General features: G+C 40.5%; 1 protein-coding gene across 2 annotated transcripts in view; it reads right to left on the minus strand.

Annotated features, from left to right (window-relative positions):
• DEK (DEK proto-oncogene) overlaps nucleotides 1-21,196 on the minus strand; it is a 34,010-nt gene extending 12,814 nt beyond the window's left edge. The window contains exons 1-7 of one of the 2 annotated variants that reach the window (XM_032341198.1): nucleotides 21,090-21,196; nucleotides 20,514-20,682; nucleotides 17,279-17,380; nucleotides 16,936-17,045; nucleotides 15,811-15,905; nucleotides 14,476-14,596; nucleotides 8,526-8,714 (exon numbers count right to left, since the gene is read on the minus strand). In XM_032341198.1, the coding sequence (XP_032197089.1) occupies nucleotides 8,526-8,714; nucleotides 14,476-14,596; nucleotides 15,811-15,905; nucleotides 16,936-17,045; nucleotides 17,279-17,380; nucleotides 20,514-20,673 (777 nt within the window). In that variant the 5' untranslated portion in view covers nucleotides 20,674-20,682; nucleotides 21,090-21,196. Of the gene's footprint in view, nucleotides 1-8,525; nucleotides 8,715-14,475; nucleotides 14,597-15,810; nucleotides 15,906-16,935; nucleotides 17,046-17,278; nucleotides 17,381-20,513; nucleotides 20,683-20,898; nucleotides 20,909-21,089 lie in introns of those variants that run through there. The other variant, XM_032341199.1, reaches the window with a different exon arrangement.
• Between the last annotated feature and the right edge of the window lie 2,644 nt (nucleotides 21,197-23,840).

Genomic DNA, 23,840 nt, shown 5'->3' on the forward strand with positions numbered 1-23,840 from the left:
AGTAGACATTACTTACTAAATTATCTAAAGCTATTGCTTAAACAGGAAAAAATATACAGTGGTAAAAGACAGTCTCTTCAATAAATGGTGCTAGTAAAATCGGACAGCTGTGTATAAAAGAATGAAACTTGACCATTCTCTTACACCATACAGAAAGATAAACTTGAAATGAGTAAAAGACCTCAACGTGAGGCAGGAATCTATCAAAATCTTGGTGGAGAACATAGCAGTAACCTCTTCGGCATTGGCCACAGCAACTTCTTTGAAGACATGTCTCCAAAGACAAAGGAAACAAAAGCAAAAATGAACTTTTGGGCTTCATCCAGATCAAAAGCTTCTGCACAGCAAAGGAAACAGTCAACACAACAAAGATGCAACCCACGGAATGGGAGAAGAGATTCACAAATGACAGTACAAAGGGCTGATCTCCAAGATCTATAAAGAACTCAAACTCAACACTCAAAAAACAGATAATCACGTCAAAAAATGGGCAGAAGACAGACACTTCTCCAAAGAAGACATACAAATGGCTAAAGACACATGAAAAAATGTTCATCATCACTAGCCATCAAATCCAAACCACACTGAGATACCACCTTACACCAGTTAGAATGGTCAAATTAACAAGACAGTAACAACATGTGTTGGAGAGGATGTAGGGAAAAGGGAACCCTCTTACACTGTTGGTGGGAATGCAAGTTAGTGCAGCCACTTTGGAAAACAGTATGGAGATTCCTTAAGAAATTAAAAATAGAGCTTCCATATGACCCTGCAACTGCACTACTGGGTATTTACCCCAAAGATACAGATATAGTGAAAAGAAGGGCCATCTGTACCCCAATGTTCATAGCAGCGATGGCCACAGTCGCCAAACTGTGGAAAGAGCCAAGATGCCCTTCAACGGATGAATGGATAAAGAAGATATGGTCCATATATACAATGGAGTATTATGCCTCCATCACAAAGGATGAATGCCCAACTTCTGTATCAACGTGGACGGGACTGGAAGAGATTATGCTGAGTGAAATAACTCAAGCAGAGGGTTAATTACCATATGGTTTCACTTACTTGTGGAGCATAAGGGATAATACGAAGGACATTGGGTGAAGGAGAGGAGAAGTGAATTGGGGGAAATGAAGGGAAGATGAACCATGAGAGACTATGGACTCTGAGAAACAAACTGAGTTTTGGAGGGCAGAGGGGTAGGGGGTTGGGTGAGCCTGGTGGTGGGTATTAAGGAGGGCACATATTGCATGGAGTACTGGGTGTGCTGCATCAACAACGAATCTTGGAACACTGAAAAAATAAATTAAAAAAAATAAAACTTTTGCTTAAAATCAAATTTGAATCTAAATCACTAGTTCTATATAGACAACTCTGAATACAGAAGCATATGCACTAGCCACTCTGGAAAGAGTAATATGGACAAGACATTAAGAAATACTACACCTGAAACTAATGTGACATTGTGTGTCATCTGTACTTTAATACTATATATATACATATATATATATATACTTATTGTATCCTTGGAGTGCAAAACAGAGGATATATCAACCTCACTCTTAGAATCAAGACTGACCAAGATACAAGATACGAAAGTACATGACACGTTGTAGAGTCTCAGAATGTCTGCTCCTTGTGTTTACCAAGAAACACTTACTGAATGAGTGGTACCTCTCCCCAGGTAAACTGTTCCTAGAAGACAGAGGTCAGGTCTCTTTTTCCCTCCTCAGCAAAATTCAGGTAAAACAAGACCATCATTCTGAATAAACAAGAATGATGCATCTATTATTTCCCAACATGCCCAACCTCCTGAGCTCTCCAGAGTCTGGCTTCAGTGCACACTGCTCTAGCTTCATCTCTCACTGCTTTACTTCTGGACACATTACATAACCACAAACAAGTGTGCCTCTCCGAGGGAGAGTGTGTCTCTCCCTGGGCTTTCTTGCTCCCCATCTCTGTCCACATGTCCAACTTTCCTTTCTAGTCCCAAGGTCAATTTCAACCAGCATTTGTATCATTTCTCTCCAAAGCTTTCCCTCAGCGATAGGAATATTTTCTTTAGGAATCCTATATTAATAAGTATCATTCGAATGGCATTTGGGTAGAAATTATTCTCTGGAACCTCAACAGCACTTAGTGTATTCTCAATTTATTGAACTGAATAAAGTAAAAGTGACAACATCAGACACTCCTGTTTTAAAATCTCAAAATATTTTGGAAAATTTTAGTAATTATAACAAACCCATTATGTGGCATTACAAAGGAAAAATGCTGGAGGCACTCATGAGAGTTAACTAACATTTTGTTACTTAATCAAATGAAGAGTCAAGACTTGAATCTTTCATCAAGATCCGTGGGGAAAAATAAGGTGGCTAAGTTTAAAAAAAAATTAAGAAAAGGCTAGTTTCCAAATTGTCATGGAATTTATTAAGATTCTGGCTTGTTATTTTTGAATCTGCTGTGAGTGGTTCAAACAGAACCATCCAGTATTATAGTAAGTTTTAATGCAAAACAGACAAAAGGGAAACACAAAAATTGACAACTGCCATTAATTTCAGATAGTACCTTGTACTATGATCTAATTTTGTAAAAGATTAGTAACAGAAAATTTTTAAAATTTGAAAAGGATTTTCTGTTATCTCTGATAACCATGAAGGTATAGAATCAGAGGAAGGACACAAGTACTTTTTGAAGGAAGGCAAAAAAAAATCTTGGGAGAAAAGGCTTACCTATCTTTTATAGGCAGCAGGGCTCTTGAAGGAGGGTCTCCAAAAAAGACGCCTGTCACAGAGCCAGAATCCTGTCCTCACAGCAGAAAGGTTGTACTGGGTGAACAGATGAACAAAATAAAAATTAGCTTAAAATACACTATTCTTTGAACAACTTGGCTGAGAAAACTCAAGACTGCCAAGAGTAAAGAATGTGCAAGGCTCATTATATCACAAAAGATATGAAAGCCAGTTAAAGTCTAAGATTCTATTATGATTATTCAACTTTGCCTTCCTGAAAAAGATTTTAATAATTGATACGGTTTTCTAAATCCTCTTTATCAAACCATGAGATGGGGGTGGAGGTGGGGGACTCTTTTTTTTTTTTTTTTTTTAAAGAAAATAATTAAGGACTAACGAAACTTTTTAATTTACCCTTCCACTACTACCAAGTAATTCCCTGAATGGTCCAAATATATGTTTACCAAAAAAGGTAACTAAAGTCTCTCTATCTGCCAAACATGGTAGGATGGCTCACTCAACATCTTTATTTGCCTTTCTCCACTGATGTAAGAAAGCTACCACATGGATCTCCGCTTCCCCTGCAGCTAGAGGTAGAGGGGTGATAAAGCTCTGGCCAAGGCAACATACACGGAGATTGCTGGTAAAAGGTATCCCCTCTGGGGGAAAAAAAGCAAATATATTCCTAGAAGAAAGCCTTTGCTCTTCTCTATCAGGAGCAAGGATTCAAGGTCTAAAGGTAAAACCACCATCTTGTGATCAAGAGGTTAAGTGCCACATATGCAGATGGCGGCTCAGAAGCAAAGAGGATATTAAAATTCTTGATCCCTTTCTCGAGCTGATGTACTGGCCCCCAGATTGCCTGTCTATGGATTTCCTGTCAAAAAAGAAAAAAGAACTCCCGTTTTGGACATTACTAGTAAGGTTTTTAAGTATTTACAGTTGAAGACATTCCTGATACATATGAGCACATTCAGATAAATTTTAAATACCAAGTAATAATTCAGTTTGCGATATACTTTTCCAGGTGTAAGAGTGTTATAAAAATACTAACAAAACAGAAGGAGTATTGGAATAAAATTTTAAAAAACTAAGTATGCTTTTAAGGGTCTAAGAGATTATCAGAACTGTTTTCTCCAGGTGGGAAGCCACGCTTCCCATTCTGTACTCTCCAGTAGTTCTCTATGCCTAAGGTCTAACACCCGTGGTAAATGACAAACCTAAGCATGGTTTAATCTCACTAGTTCATGTGAGCAATCTTCTCCTAAAGATGCTAATCTGGTATAGGAACCAGATGATTTTCAGAATAACTTTATAGGAAATACCTAAACGTGTCATTTTCCTATTCCTTCATTTTTTCTTTATAAAGACTTTATTTATTTATTTGACAGACAGAGATCACAAGCAGGCAGAGAGGCAGGCAGAGAGAGAGAGGAGGAAGCAGGCTCCCCGCTGAGCAGAGAGCCTGATGTGGGGCTCGATCCTTGGACCCTGCAATCATGACCTGAGCCGAAGGCAGAGGCTTTAACCCACTGAACCACCCAGGTGCCCCTATTACCTCATTTTTAAGAAATTTCACCTACACTACAAATTTCCCAATTCTAAACTGCTCTCCTCCTCCTGCCCTAACTAAGCAGACGTCCAGAAGCCAAGATGGTAAGTTTAAAACAACTCTTTAATAAAGTCACTCTTGGAAAGAAAGGGCTTCTTAAGAAAAGGAGGATTAGGGGCGCCTGGGTGGCTCAGTGGATTAAAGCCTCTGCCTTTGGCTCGGGTCGTGAGCTCGGGGTCCTGGTATCAAGCCCCGCATCGGTCTCCCTGCTCACTGGGGAGCCTGCTTCCCTTCCTCTCTCTCTGAGAGAGGATCTCTGTCAAATAAATAAATAAAATCTCAAAAAAAAAAAAAAAGAAAGAAAGAAAAAGAAAAGGAGGATTTAAAACCGCTGTGAACCACTCACTGCCTATTACAGAAATCCATGTACAGAGAACCTCCAACAAAATGTCTGAGCAATTACTGGCTAACAGGCTTCAATATGACACGTTTTCTTACAAAACACTTAAAAAAACCTGACAATTATTTTCTATGTGGTTTCCAGTGACTTCAATCTTACATTTAAGAGAAAATAAATTAACTTACAAATATCCTAGTCTTCCACAGCTACATCTGAAAATGAGCAGGTGAATGAGTAACACTCAACCTCACATAACTGCTCCATGGACAACTGTAACCCAAACTGGATTTCTGCTTCAGAGTCCTGACTTCAGCAACGGGACGTAGACTATTTAGTCCAAAGCCCTCAGTTGACAGAGGAAATCAAAGACAGCATTTATCTACCCAACTTCATACATAGTTACTTACTCCAAGAATCTAAAATAAAATAAGAATATATTAAAGGGGAGAGGCCTTTCCCCCCCCAAAATTCAAGATTTTTTCTTTATTTGACAGTGCACAAACAGGGAGAGCAGAAGGGGCAGAGGGAGAAGCAAGCTCCCTGCTGAACAAGGAGCCCGATGCAGGGCTCAATCCCAGGACCCCAAGATCATGACCTGAGCTGAAGGCAGACACTTAACCCACTGAGCCACCTAGGTGCCCTGGGGCAGAAGTATCTTATTTAAATGAAGGAAAAATCTGTCTCAGGAAATAAACAGAATAAGTAATATTAACTTACTTACAGAATAAGTAATATTAATAAGTAATATTACTTATATTAATACTAATTTTCTATGATAAGAATCTACAAAAAAATTCTATCCACAGGCAATTCACAACTTTTCCAATCAACCTGTAACTCTTTTGGCCTCTTAGAAAAAGAGGTCCATGGGGTGCCTGCGGGGGGGGGGGGTCAGTCAGTTAGGCAGCTGCCTTCAGCTCAAGTCATGATCCCAAGGTCCTGGGATCAAGGCCCACATCCGTCTCTTTGCTTAGTGAGGAGCCGGCTTCTCCCTCTCCCTGCCCCTCCCCCTGCTTGTGCACTCACTTTCAGTATCTGTCAAATAAATAAAATCTTTTTTTTTCTTTCTTTTTCTTTAAGATTTTATTTATTTATTTGACAGGCAGCGATTACATGTAGACAGAGAGGCAGGCAGAGAGAGAGAGGAGGAAGCAGGCTCCCCGCCAAGCAGAGAGCCCGATGCGGGGCTCGATTCCAGGACTCTGGGATCATGACCTGAGCCGAAGGCAAAGGCTTTAACCCACTGAGCCACCCAGGCGCCCCAAATAAATAAATCTTAAAAAAAAAGTAAAAAGACGTCCTTTCACAGTAATAATAAAACATAATGCCGCCTGCGAAGTCCCTAACAAAGTTAACACTTAACTAAGTCCTCAAAAAAAAAAGGAAAAATAAGGGAAAACACAGTTACCATAGAAATACTGTTCCTCTGTTAGTACTTGCCATTCACAGGAACAGAATCAGAAATAAAGTGTCTTTTTTTTTTTTTAAGATTTTATTTATTTATTTGACAGAGAGTACAAGCAGGCAGAGTGGCAGGCAGAGGGAGAAGAAGCAGACTGTCCACTGAGCAGGGACCCAACGCCAGGACCCTACAATCATGACCTGAGCCAAAAGCAACCGCTTAACCGACTGAGGCACCCAGGCACCCGAGAAATAAAGTTTTTTGAGAATAGTCCTAAATCTGAGATAGCCTTTAGAGCCATGAATAATAGAATTATCAAGGAAAAAAAAAAAAAAAAAGAGTATTTCTCAGTCCAGATTTTACTAGATTGTATTTTAGGATGTCAGTACCAGTCCAAGGACAAAAACCAAAGAGGAGAATGGAGCGTTATGATACAGCATTTACGTTGTGTGACTTTATATGACTGTAAAAGTCTATTTGTGTTTTCTTTTTTTCCTACATGGATTTTCACCATTTGACCTGGGTTTCTAGCAAATGATCCTTTTTTATAGTCCCGTAGAAAGGCTTTGATTTGTAAGTGGGACAGTTCCACCTGTGATCACTGTCCAGGAACCAATATGGTTACAAATCAGAGGTCATCTATATTACAAACTTCCAAGTAATTCTACTTAGAATAGGACAATCATCTGAAAAGTAAGAAAATGAGTATAAAACACCCTCACCTTTTAACCTGCACCTTAGCAACAACAGGAAGCCGAGGTTTAGGAATACTACATATGATAAAAGGTTATCTTAATACTATTAGTAATAGCAGCAGCTAATACACAGTACGTGTACCAAACACTGCTCTAAGTGGTTTAAAGAAAGTCACTGAAATCAACCCTTTGAGGCTGGTCCCATTATTAACCTCATATTACAGATGAGAAGCTGACATCTACAGTTTATAAGTAATCTGCCCAAAGTCACACTCCAAGATACAGCTGGGATTTGTACCTAGAATAGTTTCCGAAGCCCATACCCATAATCACATTGCCTCTACGGAAAAATTAAATATTTATATTCTATGACAACTTTTCATGCTTTAAATCTGCCTTTAAAAAGGTTTTAGGAAGCATAGTGAACACACATAGTAACAACCCAAAATCTGTTGAATGAGGATTATTACTGCAAAACTGCTATTATTACAGATTCACATATAAACAAACCTGTTTCCCTCTTGATGTCCTTAGAATCTATTCCATAAAAAACCTTAGAGCTGAGATTTCTCATCTTCCTTTGCTCCAAAAATATATTATGAAATACCTGCTAGACTTGTTAATACTCTTTTGTAAATTATTATGCATTTCATACTTAGCTTTATAGAAGCTAAGTCTTTTTTGTCTTTACAAAATTCTGACATTAAAATAATCATGGATTTTATGTACCTAAAAACAAATACAAACATACAAAATCAGAGTTCATCCCATCTTTATTCCTTCTAATCCAGGAGTTACCAACTGGAGGTGATCCTCCTGCCCCCACCCCCCAAGGACATTTTGCAATGTCTGGAGACATTTCTGGTATTCACAACTGGAGGTTCGGGGGATTGTAGGGGAAGGTGCTATTGTCCTCTACTGGGGAAACATTCTATAAGGCACAAGACAGCCCTCCACAACAAAGAATCACCTTGGCTTAAAAAAGTCAGGCCAATTAATCAAGTCCCTAAATAAGACAAGGAAGATGACCCAATTTACATAGCAAGGTCTGACAACTGAAGGAGACACCAGAACAAAGTTAAAACAGTCTCTACCAAAACACTATTAATCATAGTAAGAAATCATCTGAGGACAGGCACCAACAAGAGGGTAAAGCTAACTTTTTAAACGGCTCAGCAGCTCTCCTCCTCCTGAACTTTCACTTGGGAAACTAAATATTCTCAAAATTTTACAGATATGCCCAAGTAAAAGAAAACGGCAGGCATTCCTAAGTGATACAAAACTTGCCCACCCATCAAATGAACTTCAAACACTGTTCTTCTCATTAAATAATCCCCAATGAGTTGAGAAAACCTTGCTTTTTTCCATAAAACAGAACAAAATGCCTCAAATCAATCATAAAATACTAACGTAAAAATATTCTCAAACAGCTGCTTCTGTGGGTTCCTATTCAGTACATACACTGCTCTCCTTTCCCATTTTCCTACTCTAATCTTCAAATCCAGCCAACCTCACTCCTCCAACTCCAAACTCTCGCATAACCATAAAACCAAAAGCTCCATTAAGAGAAAGAAAAGATCTATACTTAACTATTGTTGCGTCTTTGGAATTAAAAACAACCAATACGGTAATAACAGTTTCTAGGCTGTTTCCTGGCTATACCTATCACATGACAGGAATATTTAACTCTCCCCATGGAAAGAAACGAGGGGAAAAAAACCCCAAACACCCAACATTTTACCTCCTCTTCACTTTCTTTATCTTCATCCTCTGAAGACTCTTCTTTGTTTTTCTTTTCATCTTCATCACTGCTGGATTCATCTGACAGAATTTCAGGACATTTGGTTCGCTTAGCTTTCCTTGCCATTCCAGAACTGTTCCGTTCCTTTTTGTTGCCTTTGCTAGAACTTTTTTTAGATTTTGGCAATGGCTGTGTACAATAAAATAAAGATAACACCAAAGGGTGATTATATTTCCAAGTCAATCATTTTTGTTAGTTACTTATCAACTCAACCATTCTTGTTCCTGTCTCAAGAAGTATTTCCAAACTTAGCAGATTTACAGAGAACAATTCATCTTTGAAGTGTCAAGCTGATCTTTTTGTCCACACTACCCTTTCATTTGTGTTCTAACACCTAGGTAAGACTCTTCACAAAAGCGGAAATACATACTCTGTTCTGACATGGGATTAGAAGCCCAAGTACACACTGTATTAATCTCAGACAGTTATTTACACTTTATCAAGGCAATATTTTGAGTTAGACTTATAATTTATTTCATTGCTATAAGCATTAAAACTGTCAATGCCATCAGGGAAATACAAATCAAAACCTCAATGAGATACCACCTTACACCAGTCAGAATGACAAGTCAGGAAACAGATGCTGGCGAGGATGCGGAGAAAGGGGAACCCTCCTACACTGTTGCTGGGAATGCAAGCTGGTGCAACCACTCTGGAAAACAGTATGGAGGTTCCTCAAAAAGTTGAAAACAGAGTTACCCTATGACCCAGCAACTGCACTACTGGGTATTTACCCCAAGATACAAATGTAGTGATCCAAAGGGGCACACGCACCCGAATGTTTATAGCAGCAATGTCCTCAATAGCCAAACAATGAAAAGAACCCAAATGCCCATCAACAGATGAATGGATAAAGATGTGAGATCTATATATCTACATATAGACACACACACACACACAAATACAATACATATATATACACACACACGCACATATACACAATGGAATATTATACAGCCATCAAAAATTGAAATCCTGCCATTTACAACCACATGAATGGAACTAGAGGGCATTATGCTAAGCCAAATAAGTCAATCAGAGAAAGATAATTATCATGTGATCTCACTGATATGAGGAATTTAAGAAACAAGACAGGATCATAGAGGGAGGGAAAAATGTAACAAGACAAAACCAGAGAGGGAGATAAATCATAAAAGACTATTAATCTTAGGAAACAAAAAGGGTTGCTGGAGGGGAGGGAGGTGGGAGGAATGGGGTGGCTGGGTGATGGACATTGGGGAGGGTATGTGCTATGGTGAGTACTGTGAACTGTGTAAGACTGATGAATCACAGACCTGTATCCCTGAAAACAATAATATACTATGTTAATAAAAAACTAATTAATTAATAATCTCATCCAAAAAACCAAAAACCTATTAATGCCAGAGATTTTTGCTATAGGGGATCCTCCAATCAAAAGATTGCAGACATCCATAAAGGAAATAAAACCTCACTTTACACATCCTGAATTTATGAACTATATAGTTTATATTCATATTACTTCTGGGCTCTACTTTCAGTAATGTCAGAATTATACTCTCATTGATGATTCTAAATATGCAATTAGTGTTGGGATGTTAATTATGAAGCTAATTAAGAACCACAAAATACATGTATTGCTTTTACTCTGATATTTAATTAAACCACGCGTATTTAAAAGCAGAGATCACGCGAGGAAACAATTTGATTATATCAACTGGCAAATTTAATTCTTAAGTGCTTTCTTAGGGGAGTATTTGCTAGCTTATGAAATTGAAAACCATAAAATAACCTTGCGTAAAAGATCTGAAAAGATTTACCCTGAGGAATTACAATTTCCAAAATAATAGGTATCTTGTTTTTATTTTGCCTTTATTATTTTCTATAATAAGCAAAAACAGTAAGGAAAATTTGGTAACATAACCTTATGATATGCAACCATACAAATATTAGAAGTAACTTTAGGAAAAATCTCTCATGAAGCTAGCAGAATCACAAATTCTTTCTCTTCTAGAAAGTTTCAGTCTTAAAGGTCACTGTCCCCTGCACAAAAATTAAGAAACGGTGGCTGTTTTGTGTATGTGTTCTCAGGCTATGTATAATCCCCAAGACAGCCTCTAGCTACCCCCCCCCAACCCCATCCTTCCTAAAGGCAGACTGGGCAAGAGTTAATGTAGGTCACTTCAGGAATTTTAAGTTAGTAGACCAGTGATATTTCTCAGAGGGTTTCTCTATAAGGGTCTATTAAAAAACTTCCTTGAATGTATATAGATATCCTTATTATGTGACCTGTTAACTATTACCAACTAGTACCAGGAACTAAAACTATTTGTATAAATTCTTTGATCTCACTGGCGCAAAGGTGACTCACTGTCCAAACTATCATATGAAATCCAGGACTCAAACATATTAGAAAAATGCGGTATCCCTTACTATCTAAGTTCAGGAACCAGATACAGGTAGTAAGAATAAGATCTGTATATGGATTCAGTAGTAATATGATGGGTGCAGGATAATCTAAGCAGGAAGTGGAAGAATACGTTAAATCATTCAAGTAACCAATAAAAAAATACAACTTCCAAAAATAAGTGAGGAGCTTTAAAAAAAAGTAACAATACATAAATGTTTTAGAGCTTTCTTAGACTGGTTCTAAAAATAGTTGACTCTATTAACCAGAATCCAGTCTTAAAAGCATCATCCCTTTTTAGAAGCAAAATCTGAAAAAACAGAAAATCAAGGTAGAAGTACAAAAAAAGGATAGTAAAACAATGTTAATTCAATCATTTTATTATCTTGGAGAAAGAAATTAGTACTAATAAGTTTACAGTTTTTCTTAAATGACAAAAAGGTACGGTAGTATAGAAAATAACTTGAGATCGATTATCATTAGATTGAGGATTAGTTCTCACAGAATCTTGCACAGAAAGTGGATGTGTAAGAGTTGGATTCCGTGGGGGGAGGGAGGATGGGTGATCCTGGTAGTGGGTATTAAGGAGGGCACATACTGCATGGAGCATGGGTTTGGTATATAAACAATGAATCTTGAACACTGAAATAATAAAATTAATTAAAAGTTTTTAAAAAAGAGTTGTATTATGTAAGGCTAAAAGAGTGGTTCTCAGAATATGGTTCATGCACCCTGGGGTTTCCCGAGGCCTTTTCAGAAGCCCACGAGGTAAAAACTATTTTCATAATAAAATCATGACATTATGTACTTTCTCTTTTCACTGTGTTGACATCTGTACTGACTACACAAAGGCAAAGGTGACTGTAAAACTGCAGGCACCTTAGTACCAAAGGAGGCGGAGGCCGCCAACTGTGCTAACAGTCACTGTATTCCTCACAGCCACAAACTAGAAAGAAAAAAAAAGGTGTTTCCTTTAAGAACGTCTTTGATGAAGCAGTAAATATTGTATTAACTTTCAACCTATAAGTGTCTTTATGCAATCTGTAACAAAATGGGAGGTACACATAGAATATGTTCGCTACACACTGAACTTCACTGGCTTTCTCAAGAAAAATCCCGTGCACAACTGAGCTGTGAGCTAAGCTAGCTACCTCTTCCATGAAACACCATTTGTAAAAGAACTATCAAAGGATGCCTATTCAGACTTAGATGCTGAAATGACAGGTGTTCAAAATAAAGATGAACCTGTCACTGTAAGGAAAACAACGGATGGTATTTACTGCCAATGACAAATGTCAAAACTTCACATGGATTACTCACATCCATCACCATGAACTAACAGTCTCCCAATACCTAAAGATTCTTCTGATGAGATGGTGGTTATATTAATGAATGACTTTTTGACAGTGTTTAGTGGAAATGTGCCCACATCTGGAAGATCCGCATAATTCAGAAAAACCAGTAAGTTCTAAATGGTGAATGCAGGGGCGCCTGGGTGGCTCAGTGGCTTAAGGCCTCTGCTTTCGGCTCAGGTCATGATCTCAGGGTCCTGGGATCGAGCCCCGCATCGGTCTCTCTGCTCAGTGGAGAGCCTGCTTCCCCCTCTCTCTCTGTCTGCCTCTCTGCCTACTTGTGATCTCTGTCAAATAAATAAATAAAATCTTTTAAAAAAAAAAATAAATAAATAAATGGTGAATGCAATTACAAATCATAGATAAAAAGCCCAAGAGTTCATTGACTTCGTGTCAGAGACTACATTATAATGAACCTTCAACCAACTACTACTGTGGAGTTTTGGTACTGTATCAAAGGAGTAAACACATAACTATCTCCAGGTTTTTAAAATATTCCTTTTTCTAACTACTTACCTGTGAGAAGATGATTTCCTTTACATACTCTCAATAAAAAAAAGTCACAAGTGCAAAAAACTGAAATGCAGAAGCAAGTGAGAATAGCCAGACATGAACAGACTTGCAAAAATATATTCTTCTAATTTGGGGTGCAGTCTAGTTATTTTTCATATAAAATATTACTTGTGTTAACATGTAGTAGGTTTACCGTTAATTTTAAAATTTTTTCGGTTTTTATTTATAATACAGTAAATATAAAAATAACAAATATAAAAGCTTCTGGAGTCCTCATTAATTTTTAAAAGAGTAATCAGGTCCTATATCAACAATTAAAAAAATCACTGAGGAAAAGAATATAAACATATCCCTCGTAACCTAAGCAACTTAATAATGTCTTCCGGAGAAATGGTATTCAATCGTCACATGAAATTGAAGTCTGGCATAGTAAAAACTTAGAAAAAGAGATAATCTCTCATCTTTAAGCCAATTCAAAACACTGAAACAAAAGATTTACCATGGCCCTTGGGTTTTCAGCTGCATGACAATTTATGAAAATATCCTTTATCAGTCTTTGCGCAGCTAATGACAGACTGGATCAGCAGCAGATAAAACCAAAGCCCCAGAGCTATTTTCTGATTCCTAATCTTTATGACTTCTCCCCTCACTGAAGGTATGCCCCCGAACTCCTAGGTCCTCTAGATCTCTTCATAATTTCTTTACTATCAAAATATGGAAGAATATTAAAAATATTTTCTGACAAACTTCAAACAAACTGAAAAGGCAGGGTCTGGTAAGTTAACACTTCAACAGACATTTCAAGTCAGTCATGTCATTTGTTAAACAATTCGGGCAAACCTAATCTAAATTAAAGGAAGAATGGGGGAAAGTATAAGACCATTTTACTTCCCTATTCAGCTCCTGGGCTCTGCTGCTTCTGGAAACCCAATCCAAGAAACTTATAAGGTCAGTTTGGGTTTTTTTTTTTTTTTTTTTTTTTTTAAAGATTTTATTTATTTATTTGACAGAGAGAGAAATCACAAGTAGGAGGAGAGTCAGGCAGAGAGAGAGAGAGAAGCAGGCTCCCGCTGAGCAAAGAGCCTGATGCGGGGCTCGATCCCAGGACACTGAGATCATGACCTGAGCTGAAGGCAGCGGCTTAATCCACTGAGCCACCCAGGCGCCCCTGTTTTTTGTTTTTTTAATGTTCTATTTTCATAATCTTATTCCAGTGTCTAGAAATCATCCAGTTCTAATATATCCACGTCTTATCTTTCCTGACCTAGCGGAAGGCTGCACACCCTCCCTGATCAATCCAGCACCTCATCCTCAACTCAACCTGTTTCTGTTCTTCCAGTGCCTTCTAGATATATAACCCTGGAACTTTGTATTTCTGTCCATTTAACTTAATTTAGTGAATAATTATTTTTCTGAATCTTATACCTCTTTTATCTGATGAGAGGATGTATCTGTGTGGCTTCTATGTTAGTCTATCATGAAACTGGCAGATATGTCAACAGAGCCATATTCTTTGAATGCAGAAGGCAATACTGAATATTGACAAGAAATGCTAACGAACTAAATTGTTCCATAAAAAAAGTAAGGAGAGACTATGAATACTTGATTTGTTACTGAAATTATAAAAATTGGTCCTCACCTTGCCAGAAGGCTTTGGATGCATTAAGAAATTCAAGATCCTCTTCACCAGTTCACTATTCACACCTGATCTCTCCAAATCAAGAACCTCGCAGATGCTCTTTAACATGGCATTTCTAAATCTAAAACAGAAAATGAAAGAAATCCAATTTATTATGCACCGAAGTTTATAAATATTCTCCACAACATAAAAAGACAATAGCTAACAAAACTGGCTCAGGTACAAACATTAAAAAACATCCAATATTTCTCCAAATCTAAAAAGTACTTTCCTAATAATCTTGACTAATGTACAAAATACACCCAAATATGATCACTGATAAATTGAAAACACCGTTTACTAGTTAAGTTTTAAAGAGAGTAAAAAGAATAAATGAAGTTGGGGCATTTGGGTGGCTCAGTCAAGCATCTGACTCTTGAGCTCAGCTCAGGTCTCAATCTCAGGGTCAAAATTCAAGGCCCATTCTGGCCTCCACACTAGGCATGCAGCCTACTTTAAAAAAAAAAAAAAAGTCAATTCCCTAGGAAATAATGTAAAAGGCTTGCAGCACTATAAAATTCACAGATTTGACAACGCTTCCGGTTGGTGATTAAATACTACATTTTCCCCCTTAGCACTCCTACTATGACAACATTTTGATGAAGAAACGGGTAATCATCTTTTTTATTTAGAACTCAAACTATAGGGGATTTAACAAACAAAAGCTCTTAATATAACATCTTGCTTGCATTATGGTAAAGAACAGTGTTCCTATCAAATTATCTTCAAAATAGTTTAAATGGTACCTGTAAGTTCACAGAACAGAGTGGCTGGCAGAGAACAAGAGTGGGGGAGATTTTTCACTATATTCCCCTTTGACTTTTTGGACTACATGAACAACTTGTGCATATAGTTCTTCTAAGAAGTAGAAACGTCATTACCTGTAAGTTTTTAATACTCCTAATAGTCACTATTGGAAAGTAATGAACATCCCAAGTTGATAGTTATGAAGAAAACTCAGATCTTGGCACTTAAAGCAAAGAATTAGCAGTCTACTAAAAATGTCTAAATGGGGGCGCCTGGGTGGCTCAGTGGGTTAACGCCTCTGCCTTCGGCTCAGGTCATGATCCCAGGACCCTGGGATCAAGTCCCGCACCGTGCTCTCTGCTCAGCAGGAGCCTGCTTCTCCTTCTCTCTCTGCCTGCCTCTCTGCCTACTTGTGCGCTCTCTCTCTCTGTCAAATAAATAAATAAAATCTTTAAAAAAAAAAAAAAGGTCTAAATGGTCATATTTAAATGATTAAAAATAAACTTTTAACACATTGTTCAAAACACAATACTTAAGAAAATAACTTACTTTTTCAACATTTCTTCCTTCTTTTTGTATTGGACACTTCCTTTTTCAAATGGAAAGCCACTGAACTGACCCACATTCTTCTTTAACGAGGACACCTGAAAATGTTTCCCTTATTATTAATGCTATTTATTACCCAGAGATGTACATAAGAAAAAAATTCAAAGCCAACATCTTTATTTTCGTATCTGTCTCCCACTTACAGCAGTGGTTTATTCAGCACTTCTTAATCACAACTGAAAACTATACTTGTTACTAAAGTATTAACGTTATAAAAAAGGCTTGTAAGTTTAATTCTTCAAAAATAACAATTTCACTTTGAATGAATTTCCATCTGGGAATTTTTACTGGCAGTTATAAAACCACAACTAAATGTTATCTGACAACACTGGGGGATGTGGAAGGTTACTTCTTAGAAAAACTCCCTTTTCTTAAATAATGCAAGTCACTAGTAATATTTATTTCCCAAATCATTCAGTCATGGATTTTATTCTTTGACAAGAACAAAGAACCTCTAAAAGTTAATACTATTTAGCAGTAATAAGACCTGCATATATCAGACTGTAGTGAGGATGACATGAAATTATACCATGCTCCAGACATTTGATTCTAACTGCAAGCTTCACTTTGCCCATGCATAGCCCAAAGCAAAGTTTCCTCAATTATACAAAATATTGAAGTTGTGTGTACAGTGTAATTTGGTAAATGATATAATGATTTGTTCTGACAAATTCCCTGACAAAAAATTACCACCTAAATTTACCAGATATCTGCTCAAAATGAGATAAAATTATACTGTATCATTTATTCTGAATAGCTAGATATATCCAAAAAATAAGTTTAATACATTTAAAGAGCACTAAAAATCACCACTATTTGGATTTCACATTTTGAAATTTCGGTTTGGCATAAAAATAACTATAGTACAAAGCCTGGATATTACAATCCTACTGCTAATATCTAACTATATATTCTACAATAAATCATTTAATAAGTATGTGTCTCAGCTTGTTCACTAGTATGGTACAGAAACTGAACTAGCTGATTGCTGAAGACCTTTCCAGAACTAAAATTATGCTTCTTTTCATAAATATGTTACTAGGTTAAAGATATAAAAAAGGTCTTAACTGTGCCTGGTCTGTTGTAAAGCAGTTTATGTAGATTTCTAAGTTCATCTGTTTTCTTTTTACTCAGGAAGAAATGTATCCTTTCAATTTCACAAAGTTTCTGTCCCTTTCCTAGAAAAAAAGAAAAAAACACTGTAATAATTAAATACCCTTTACATGTTAATACATTTACAAAGTCATTTTCATCACAATTATTTACATACAGCTTTTGCTAAATAGGGCAAACTAAATAAAATTATACATATAATATGTAACTACTTAGTCAACACTAAAAACTAAGCACCGCTAACCATCATTTTGTACATTCAGGCAGTTTTACCATAAAATGAAAAGAACAAACTTACCTTGTGCAATGGTAAATGGCTCTCTCTGTAAGGAAGAGACTTGCATGGTCAATCTCTCTACTTTTTTCTTTTCCCTCTTGCCTTCCACGATGAGACTTTTTTCTAGAAATTAATTTAATACTTCTTAAATAGCTAAAAGCTTAAAAAACATGTTAACACTATGGATAAACATGTAGCAAAACCCTGCAGAAACCTCTAACACCTTACTCTTCTTCTAACCAAGACTCTGAGAAGCAAATGATGAAAGAAAGTTGAAAATACTTAATGATAAGTTAACAGCATCACCAAGTTTTTTTTTAGAGTAGTATTTTTTTTTTTTTATTTGATAGAGAGAGATCACAAGTAGGCAGAGAGGCAGGCATAGAGAGAGGGGAAAGCAGGCTCCCCGCTGAGCAGAGAGCCCGATGCGGGGCTCGATCCCAGGACCCTGAGATCATGACCTGAGCTGAAGGCAGAGGCTTAAACCACTGAGCCACCCAGGCGCCCCAGAGTAGTATTTTACTTACCTGGCAACCTCACCAGGGATTCAGTTTAAAAAAGAAAAAATCACAAAGCAAACAAAGTTTTATTGCACTTAACAGCTGTTGCCAATGAAAGTCTAGTGACTGCAAAATCACCACAGCCCTCACTAAGCCTACTTTTTGATTAGATCTAATTCTATTGACTGTGATTTAGTTTATGGTACCTCATCAAACAGCAAGTTTAGACAGAGATTAAAACAACTTCAAAAATATACAAAGAAAAGCAGTAATTCAGTAAGCAGATGAAAGAAAAGCACCTTAGCTAAGGCAGAGCAGCCTGAAATTGCTATAAATAGGGTAAAATTCTACAAGTTTACATTTACTGCAATTGACGGGGTGGACGTCACTTTGTAGTTCAGTAAATGTTTATAACAACGGCCATAAATCATTCTAAAAAAGTTAAACTATTTATAGTACAGACTACTTTTATTAAAAAAGACTAGAAAATAAAGAACATATACTTTAAAACTTAAAACACTGAGCTTAAATTTCCAAAACGATTTAACTACTGAGATAAATTCAGATAAAAAAAAGAGGACACTATCACTGAAGGTCCATTCATTAAACTGAACTCTTGGGTATAGTTTCACTAGATACTAAAGGGGAGATGAACAGATGGTTAAGACACTGAAAAACTCTTGAAAGAGATCACGTCCACTGGTAGTGATGAGACACAAACATACTCCAAGCAGAAGATGATAGAACACTAAAGGAAATCTACACATAAAAGTTCTTTGAGTTGAAGAGAGTAATTATTTTTGGATTAAGGAAAAAGGATCAAAACACTGGAGTTGGCTTTGAAGGATAGGTAAGATTTGGAGATGTAAGGATTTGCACAGAAAGAATTAGGAAGGATAAAGGGATTCCGGCAGGTATATTCCGGCAATGGTGTGCAGAGTGAAGAAAATGCACTCTACCACAAACCGTGTTATCATGCTACTTCCTTTCCCTGAGTGATTTAAACCATCTGCTCACCTCTGATTACCATCCATAAGCTAATGACTTTCCTGATCCCTCTCTAGTCAGGAGTTTCAAATCAGCTATCAGGGGCACCAACTGGACAGCTCCACTTCTTGTCCTATAGGTACCTAATGCAGTAGGCTCAAAACAGAAGTCATACTCATCTCTAAACCCGCTCACCTTTGTGAGTTCTATCTTTCAGAAAACAGTAATATTGTCAATTCAGCTCCTGAAGACAGAAACCTGAAAGTCATCTTTTCTAGCTCCTCCCCCACCCAAGTCAAGTCAACCCCACCTTCATTTGGCACAGACTACACTGCCTTGGGATGCCTCAGCTGCAGAATTTTCAGGGCTAACCAGGATAAAAACCTTTACAATTTTAGTTGTTCCACAAACACCTCAAAAAGCTTGGGGGTAACTGGGGGGGGATCACAACTTCAGCTACCATCAGTTCCCCAAACATTGCTGTATCTGCCATTTGTGGTATTTTTACCTGATTTCTCTAATTTTCCCTGACACACAGGAATGCATCATCTAAGTGGTATCATCACCACCCTATCTTTAAAAAGGAACTTAAAAACAAAAAATTGGGAGGAAAAAAACGCCTGGAGGAAAATTTTGGACTAGTAGTTGAGATCCTGCAGCCAATTTTCAGTTACTGCATTATGAATAATTTGGAAGTAAATTTGTGTATTTTTCCTAAGCATTTCTGTACTTAAAGTGTGGAAGTGCTCCTTTCTCAGAACTCCTACCGCTTTAAACAAACCATGTCAACTCAACCCAGATTGCACTCAGAAGGTGCTGACCCTGGGCACCTTTAGACTTAAAAGAAACTGACACCTGAACCCGGGTCTAGGGAAAAAAAAAAAAAAACTTCCAACTTCTTCCTAAGTCTGGCTGAGCTGGAGCCACCTGCGAAACAAACCTAGACTGGGCTAACATCATCAGAGAATTCTAAGAACCGTGACCTGGATTTTTTAAGTGGCTGCAGACGTTTTCGGAAGCTGGCCCGGCCCCACGCGCGCCGGGGGAAAGCGCTGCTGTACCACCCCCGAATTCTGCCGGGGTCTTCATGCCTCCAGGTAAATACTGGTTAATACAGCTCTTCCGCCGCTCCAAAACTGAGACAGCTTTCGGATCTCTTTCACAGCTCACCGCTTTCACATGTAACTACTTTCTCAAGCAGCGACAGCTTTCACTGGTGCTTCCCCGCGAAAGTCAACTCCCCCGAGCCTTTGAGAAGGGCCCCTGCGGACGTCCCGCAGAGACACCGAAGTTGTCCAAGGACTTCCAGGACTAGCAAAATCGCGTCTTTAGGTCTTCGCGTGGTGTTTCAGGAACGACCTCGCCATAACGTCCAAAGACAGACCCACACCTGTACTTACATGAGCAAAAGATGGAAATTAAAAAACGGCTGCCCTGGCGACTGCACAAGCTAGCGGTTTTAAAAAAAGCAGATCTGAAACTCAGAAACGTCCTGTCGCGGGGGAAGGCGCTGCGAGCCCGCACTGGGGCCAGGAGTCCACCGCGCTCCGAGACACGCAGGAGCGACGCTCACACGTTCTGTCCTACCACCCGGAACCCCCCGAGCGAAGGCTCCGCTGCTGCACAACCCCAAACCGGGATACAGCTCGCAAACATTCTCGCTAGAGATCCCTCCGATTTGGCGTCTCCAGGCGCAAAAAAAAAAAGAAAAGGGGGGGGCAGGAGGGTTTTCTGTGAAATCCGTCACCAGCGACCCGACTTTCTCCCACCTTTTTCTTCCTCCTCCTCCTCCTCTTCCTCCTCCTCCTCCTCGTCGTCCTCGTCCTCCTCTTCACTTTCCTCTCTCTGGCCGGGCATTTCGGGTTCTTTCTCGGACGCGGGCTGGGCGGGGGTTCCCTCTCCCTCTGCAGCTGGGCCCGAGGAGGACATGCTGTGGACCTGCGGGCGGCCAGGAAGCCACACGTCTCGGTCCCCTCGCTCCCCGCGGCAGGAACGGGGCGGCCGCCGCGACCCGCCCGACGCTTCCCGGCCCCGGAACGCCGCGGGCCGCGGGAACCCCGACCTCAAAGTTGCCTCCTCCCGCGCCCGGGACAGCCGCGCTCACTCCCCAGGGGCGACTTCCCTGCGGCTCCGGGCATTCCCGAGGCGGGAAACCGCGGGCGCCGCGCCGCCCCTCCCTCCGCCCGGCCCGCGCCGCCCCCCGCCCGCTCGCCCGCGCCGCCGCCGCCGCCGGCCGCCCCGCGTCCCCTCCCCCGCCCCAGGCCGCCGTCCAAATGGCCGCGGCGGTGCAGGCGGGCGGGCCCGCGGCGCCCTCTCGGCCTCCCCCGCCCCGACGCAGCCCTCACCGCGGGTGCCGGCCGCCGCGGGCCTGGCGCGCGAAGGCACGAAGAGGCTTCGGGAGGCGGCGGCGAGCGCCGAGGAGGAGGCGCACGGGCCGCTCTCTGGCGTGACGCTCGCGCCGCGCTCTCGGCTCCCCCGAATCAACAAGATTTTCAAAATGGCGGTTCGGGAAGGAAAGCGGGAATGCGGCGGCCAATCAGGGCCGCGAGCTGGGAGTTGGCGCGCGCGGGTGGGGGAGGCGGGGCTGCCGGGCGCCTCCGCGGGGAGCCGGGGCCGGGGCGCGGCCGCGCGGGGTCGCCCGGGCCGGGGGCGGAGGGGCGGCGCGCTCCGGGGCCGCCGGGGCTTCGGGGCCTGGCTCGGGGGATCTCTGCTGCGGAAGCGTGCGGGCCGCGTCCGGGGCGGCAGGCCGGCCTGACTGGGCTGATCGCGAGAACGCTAGGGGGCCTGCCTGGGTATTGTCTCCTCGGTTCCTTCCCGGAAAAGGGGGGCAGCCTGGCCCGGGAGGGGGCGGGCGGCTGGTGGCAGAGAAGTTTCTATCCCAGGAAGTCGCTACCTACAGTGTGGCACAGAGCTTGAGAGCAATGACTAGATGGGTGGTCTCCTATAGGTTCCAGAGACCGTGCTGGGGGTGAGTCCTGAAACTGCCGTATTTCTCAGGACCCCATGGATTGTAAGTTGCACCGAAAGGAAGAAGACCCTACGACGTTGAGGGTTCACGTCACCAAAGACAAATCCATGTCCGGACCTGTCAATATAGGGGGAGATGTGTGTGCGCGCGCGATTTCCAGGCCTGTAAATGCGGAGGTGTGAGAGAAAGCAATAATAGAGGAAATACGGTACTGCCCGGTCCAGACTTGTAAGCGTGGGGGGCGTGTGTGTGTGAGTGTGATAATAGAGGAAGCACGGTGTTGCCCAGTCCAGACCTGTGAATGTAGATGTGTGTGCGTGTGTGTGAGAGAGAGATAATAGAGGTAGTATGATATTGCCAGTCCAGACCCGTGACTGTGGGGCGATAGTAGAGTAAATACGGCAATGCCCGATCCAGACCCTTAAGTGTAGGGGTGTGTGAGAGAGATAATAGAGGAAACACGGTATTGCCCGGTTCAGACCCGTAAAGGTGGGGGAGATCGTACAATAAATACGGTATTGCCCAGTCCAGACCCTTCTCCCGGAGTTCTAGGCCAGCTGCGCAGATACCTTTTAAACTCAACATTTCAAAACCGGAACGCAGTATTTTCGCTTCTCAATAGCTCCCTCTTTCTGTGTGTGATTCCCTTGCTTTCTTTTCCCTACTCCTCAACCACTGTAAGCCAATCCTGTCATCTCTACCCTCAAATTTTATATCAATTTCCCCACTGTTCTGATGCCACTCAAATCCTGTCCGTGCACCCTTTTGCTTGGATTTGGAAGCAGCCTCTCAGCGGCCAGGTGGCTTCCACATTGCCACCCCCATCCCCTGCTACAGGCACAGCAGCCAAGGTGATTTTTTTTTAAGTTATCAGATTGGGTACTCTCTTGCTTAAAACCCTCCAGTGGTTTCTCTTCATACTTGGAATAAAATTCAAAATATTTACAGTTCATGGGGTAACCGGGTGTCTCAGTGGTAAGTCTCTGCCTTCTGCTCAGGTCATTATTCCAGGGTCCTGGGATTGAGCCCCACATCCAGCCCTCAGGGGTTTCTGCTCAGCAGGGAACCTGCTTCCCTTCCTCTCTCTCTCTGCCTGCTTGTGATCTCTGTCAAAAAAAAAAAAAAAATCTTAAAAAAAAATTTATGGTTCATAAAGTCCTATGCAATCCAGTTGTTGACAGTCTCACCTCTCTGACACCTGTGGCTGTTGTGGCCACACAAGCCTTTGATGTTCCCCCAGAAAGCCAGGTTCATTCCCACCTTTGAGCTTTTTGCTTTTTTTTTCCTGCCAGGACCACTTTTCCCTCAGAATCTTCAAACGATTTGCACTTTCACATCATTTAGCTTTATGCCTAGGTGCTTCTGCTACCTCCATAATACCATCACTAGTCCCTTCCTATCCTTTTAAATTCATTCATGCGTTCATTCAAAAGTGTTTGCTGAGCACCTACCTCCCCCTCATCACTAGGAGCTAGAGATCAGAACTATGTCTCTGCAATCTTCAAGCTTGCATTCTGGTCAAAACAATGAACAAACAAGTGAAAATGCTGAATGATGAATTGTGATTAAAAATAAAACAGGTTAAAGGAGATAGGAAGTAACCAGTAGGGGAGATGGGATCTTATTTTATGTATTTGGTAACTGTTAATACGATGACATTCGGAAAGAGACCATAAATAAATAAGAACACTGGAGGAAGACTGGATAAATTCTAAAGAATTCTTTTAAGTATTGAATGTGGGGTATTAGAGGCAGAGAGGAGTCAGCGATGACTTTTGGTTTTGGGTTTAATAACCAGAAGAACCAAGTAGCTAGTTACTAAAGGATGAGAAAGACCTTAAAAGTCGGGGATGGGAGGGAAGGGCTTCTTTGTTCTTTGGGGGTGGGGAATGGAAAGGGGAATCAATGGTTTTGTTTTGGACGGACTAGGTTTGAGATTCCTATTAATCTAAGTGGAGAATCAGAATAGATAGTTGAATGTGAGAGTCTGGCATTCAGGGGAAGAAGCCCTAGTCAAGACATAAATTTAGCAGTTGTCAACGTGTAGATGGTATTTAAAGCCCTGAGTCTGGAAGAGATTATTAACAGTGAATATTGGTACAGATGAGGAGAAGGTCCCGATTATACA

This window comes from Mustela erminea, chromosome 4, assembly GCF_009829155.1.
Source record: "Mustela erminea isolate mMusErm1 chromosome 4, mMusErm1.Pri, whole genome shotgun sequence".
Lineage (NCBI taxonomy): Eukaryota > Metazoa > Chordata > Mammalia > Carnivora > Mustelidae > Mustela > Mustela erminea.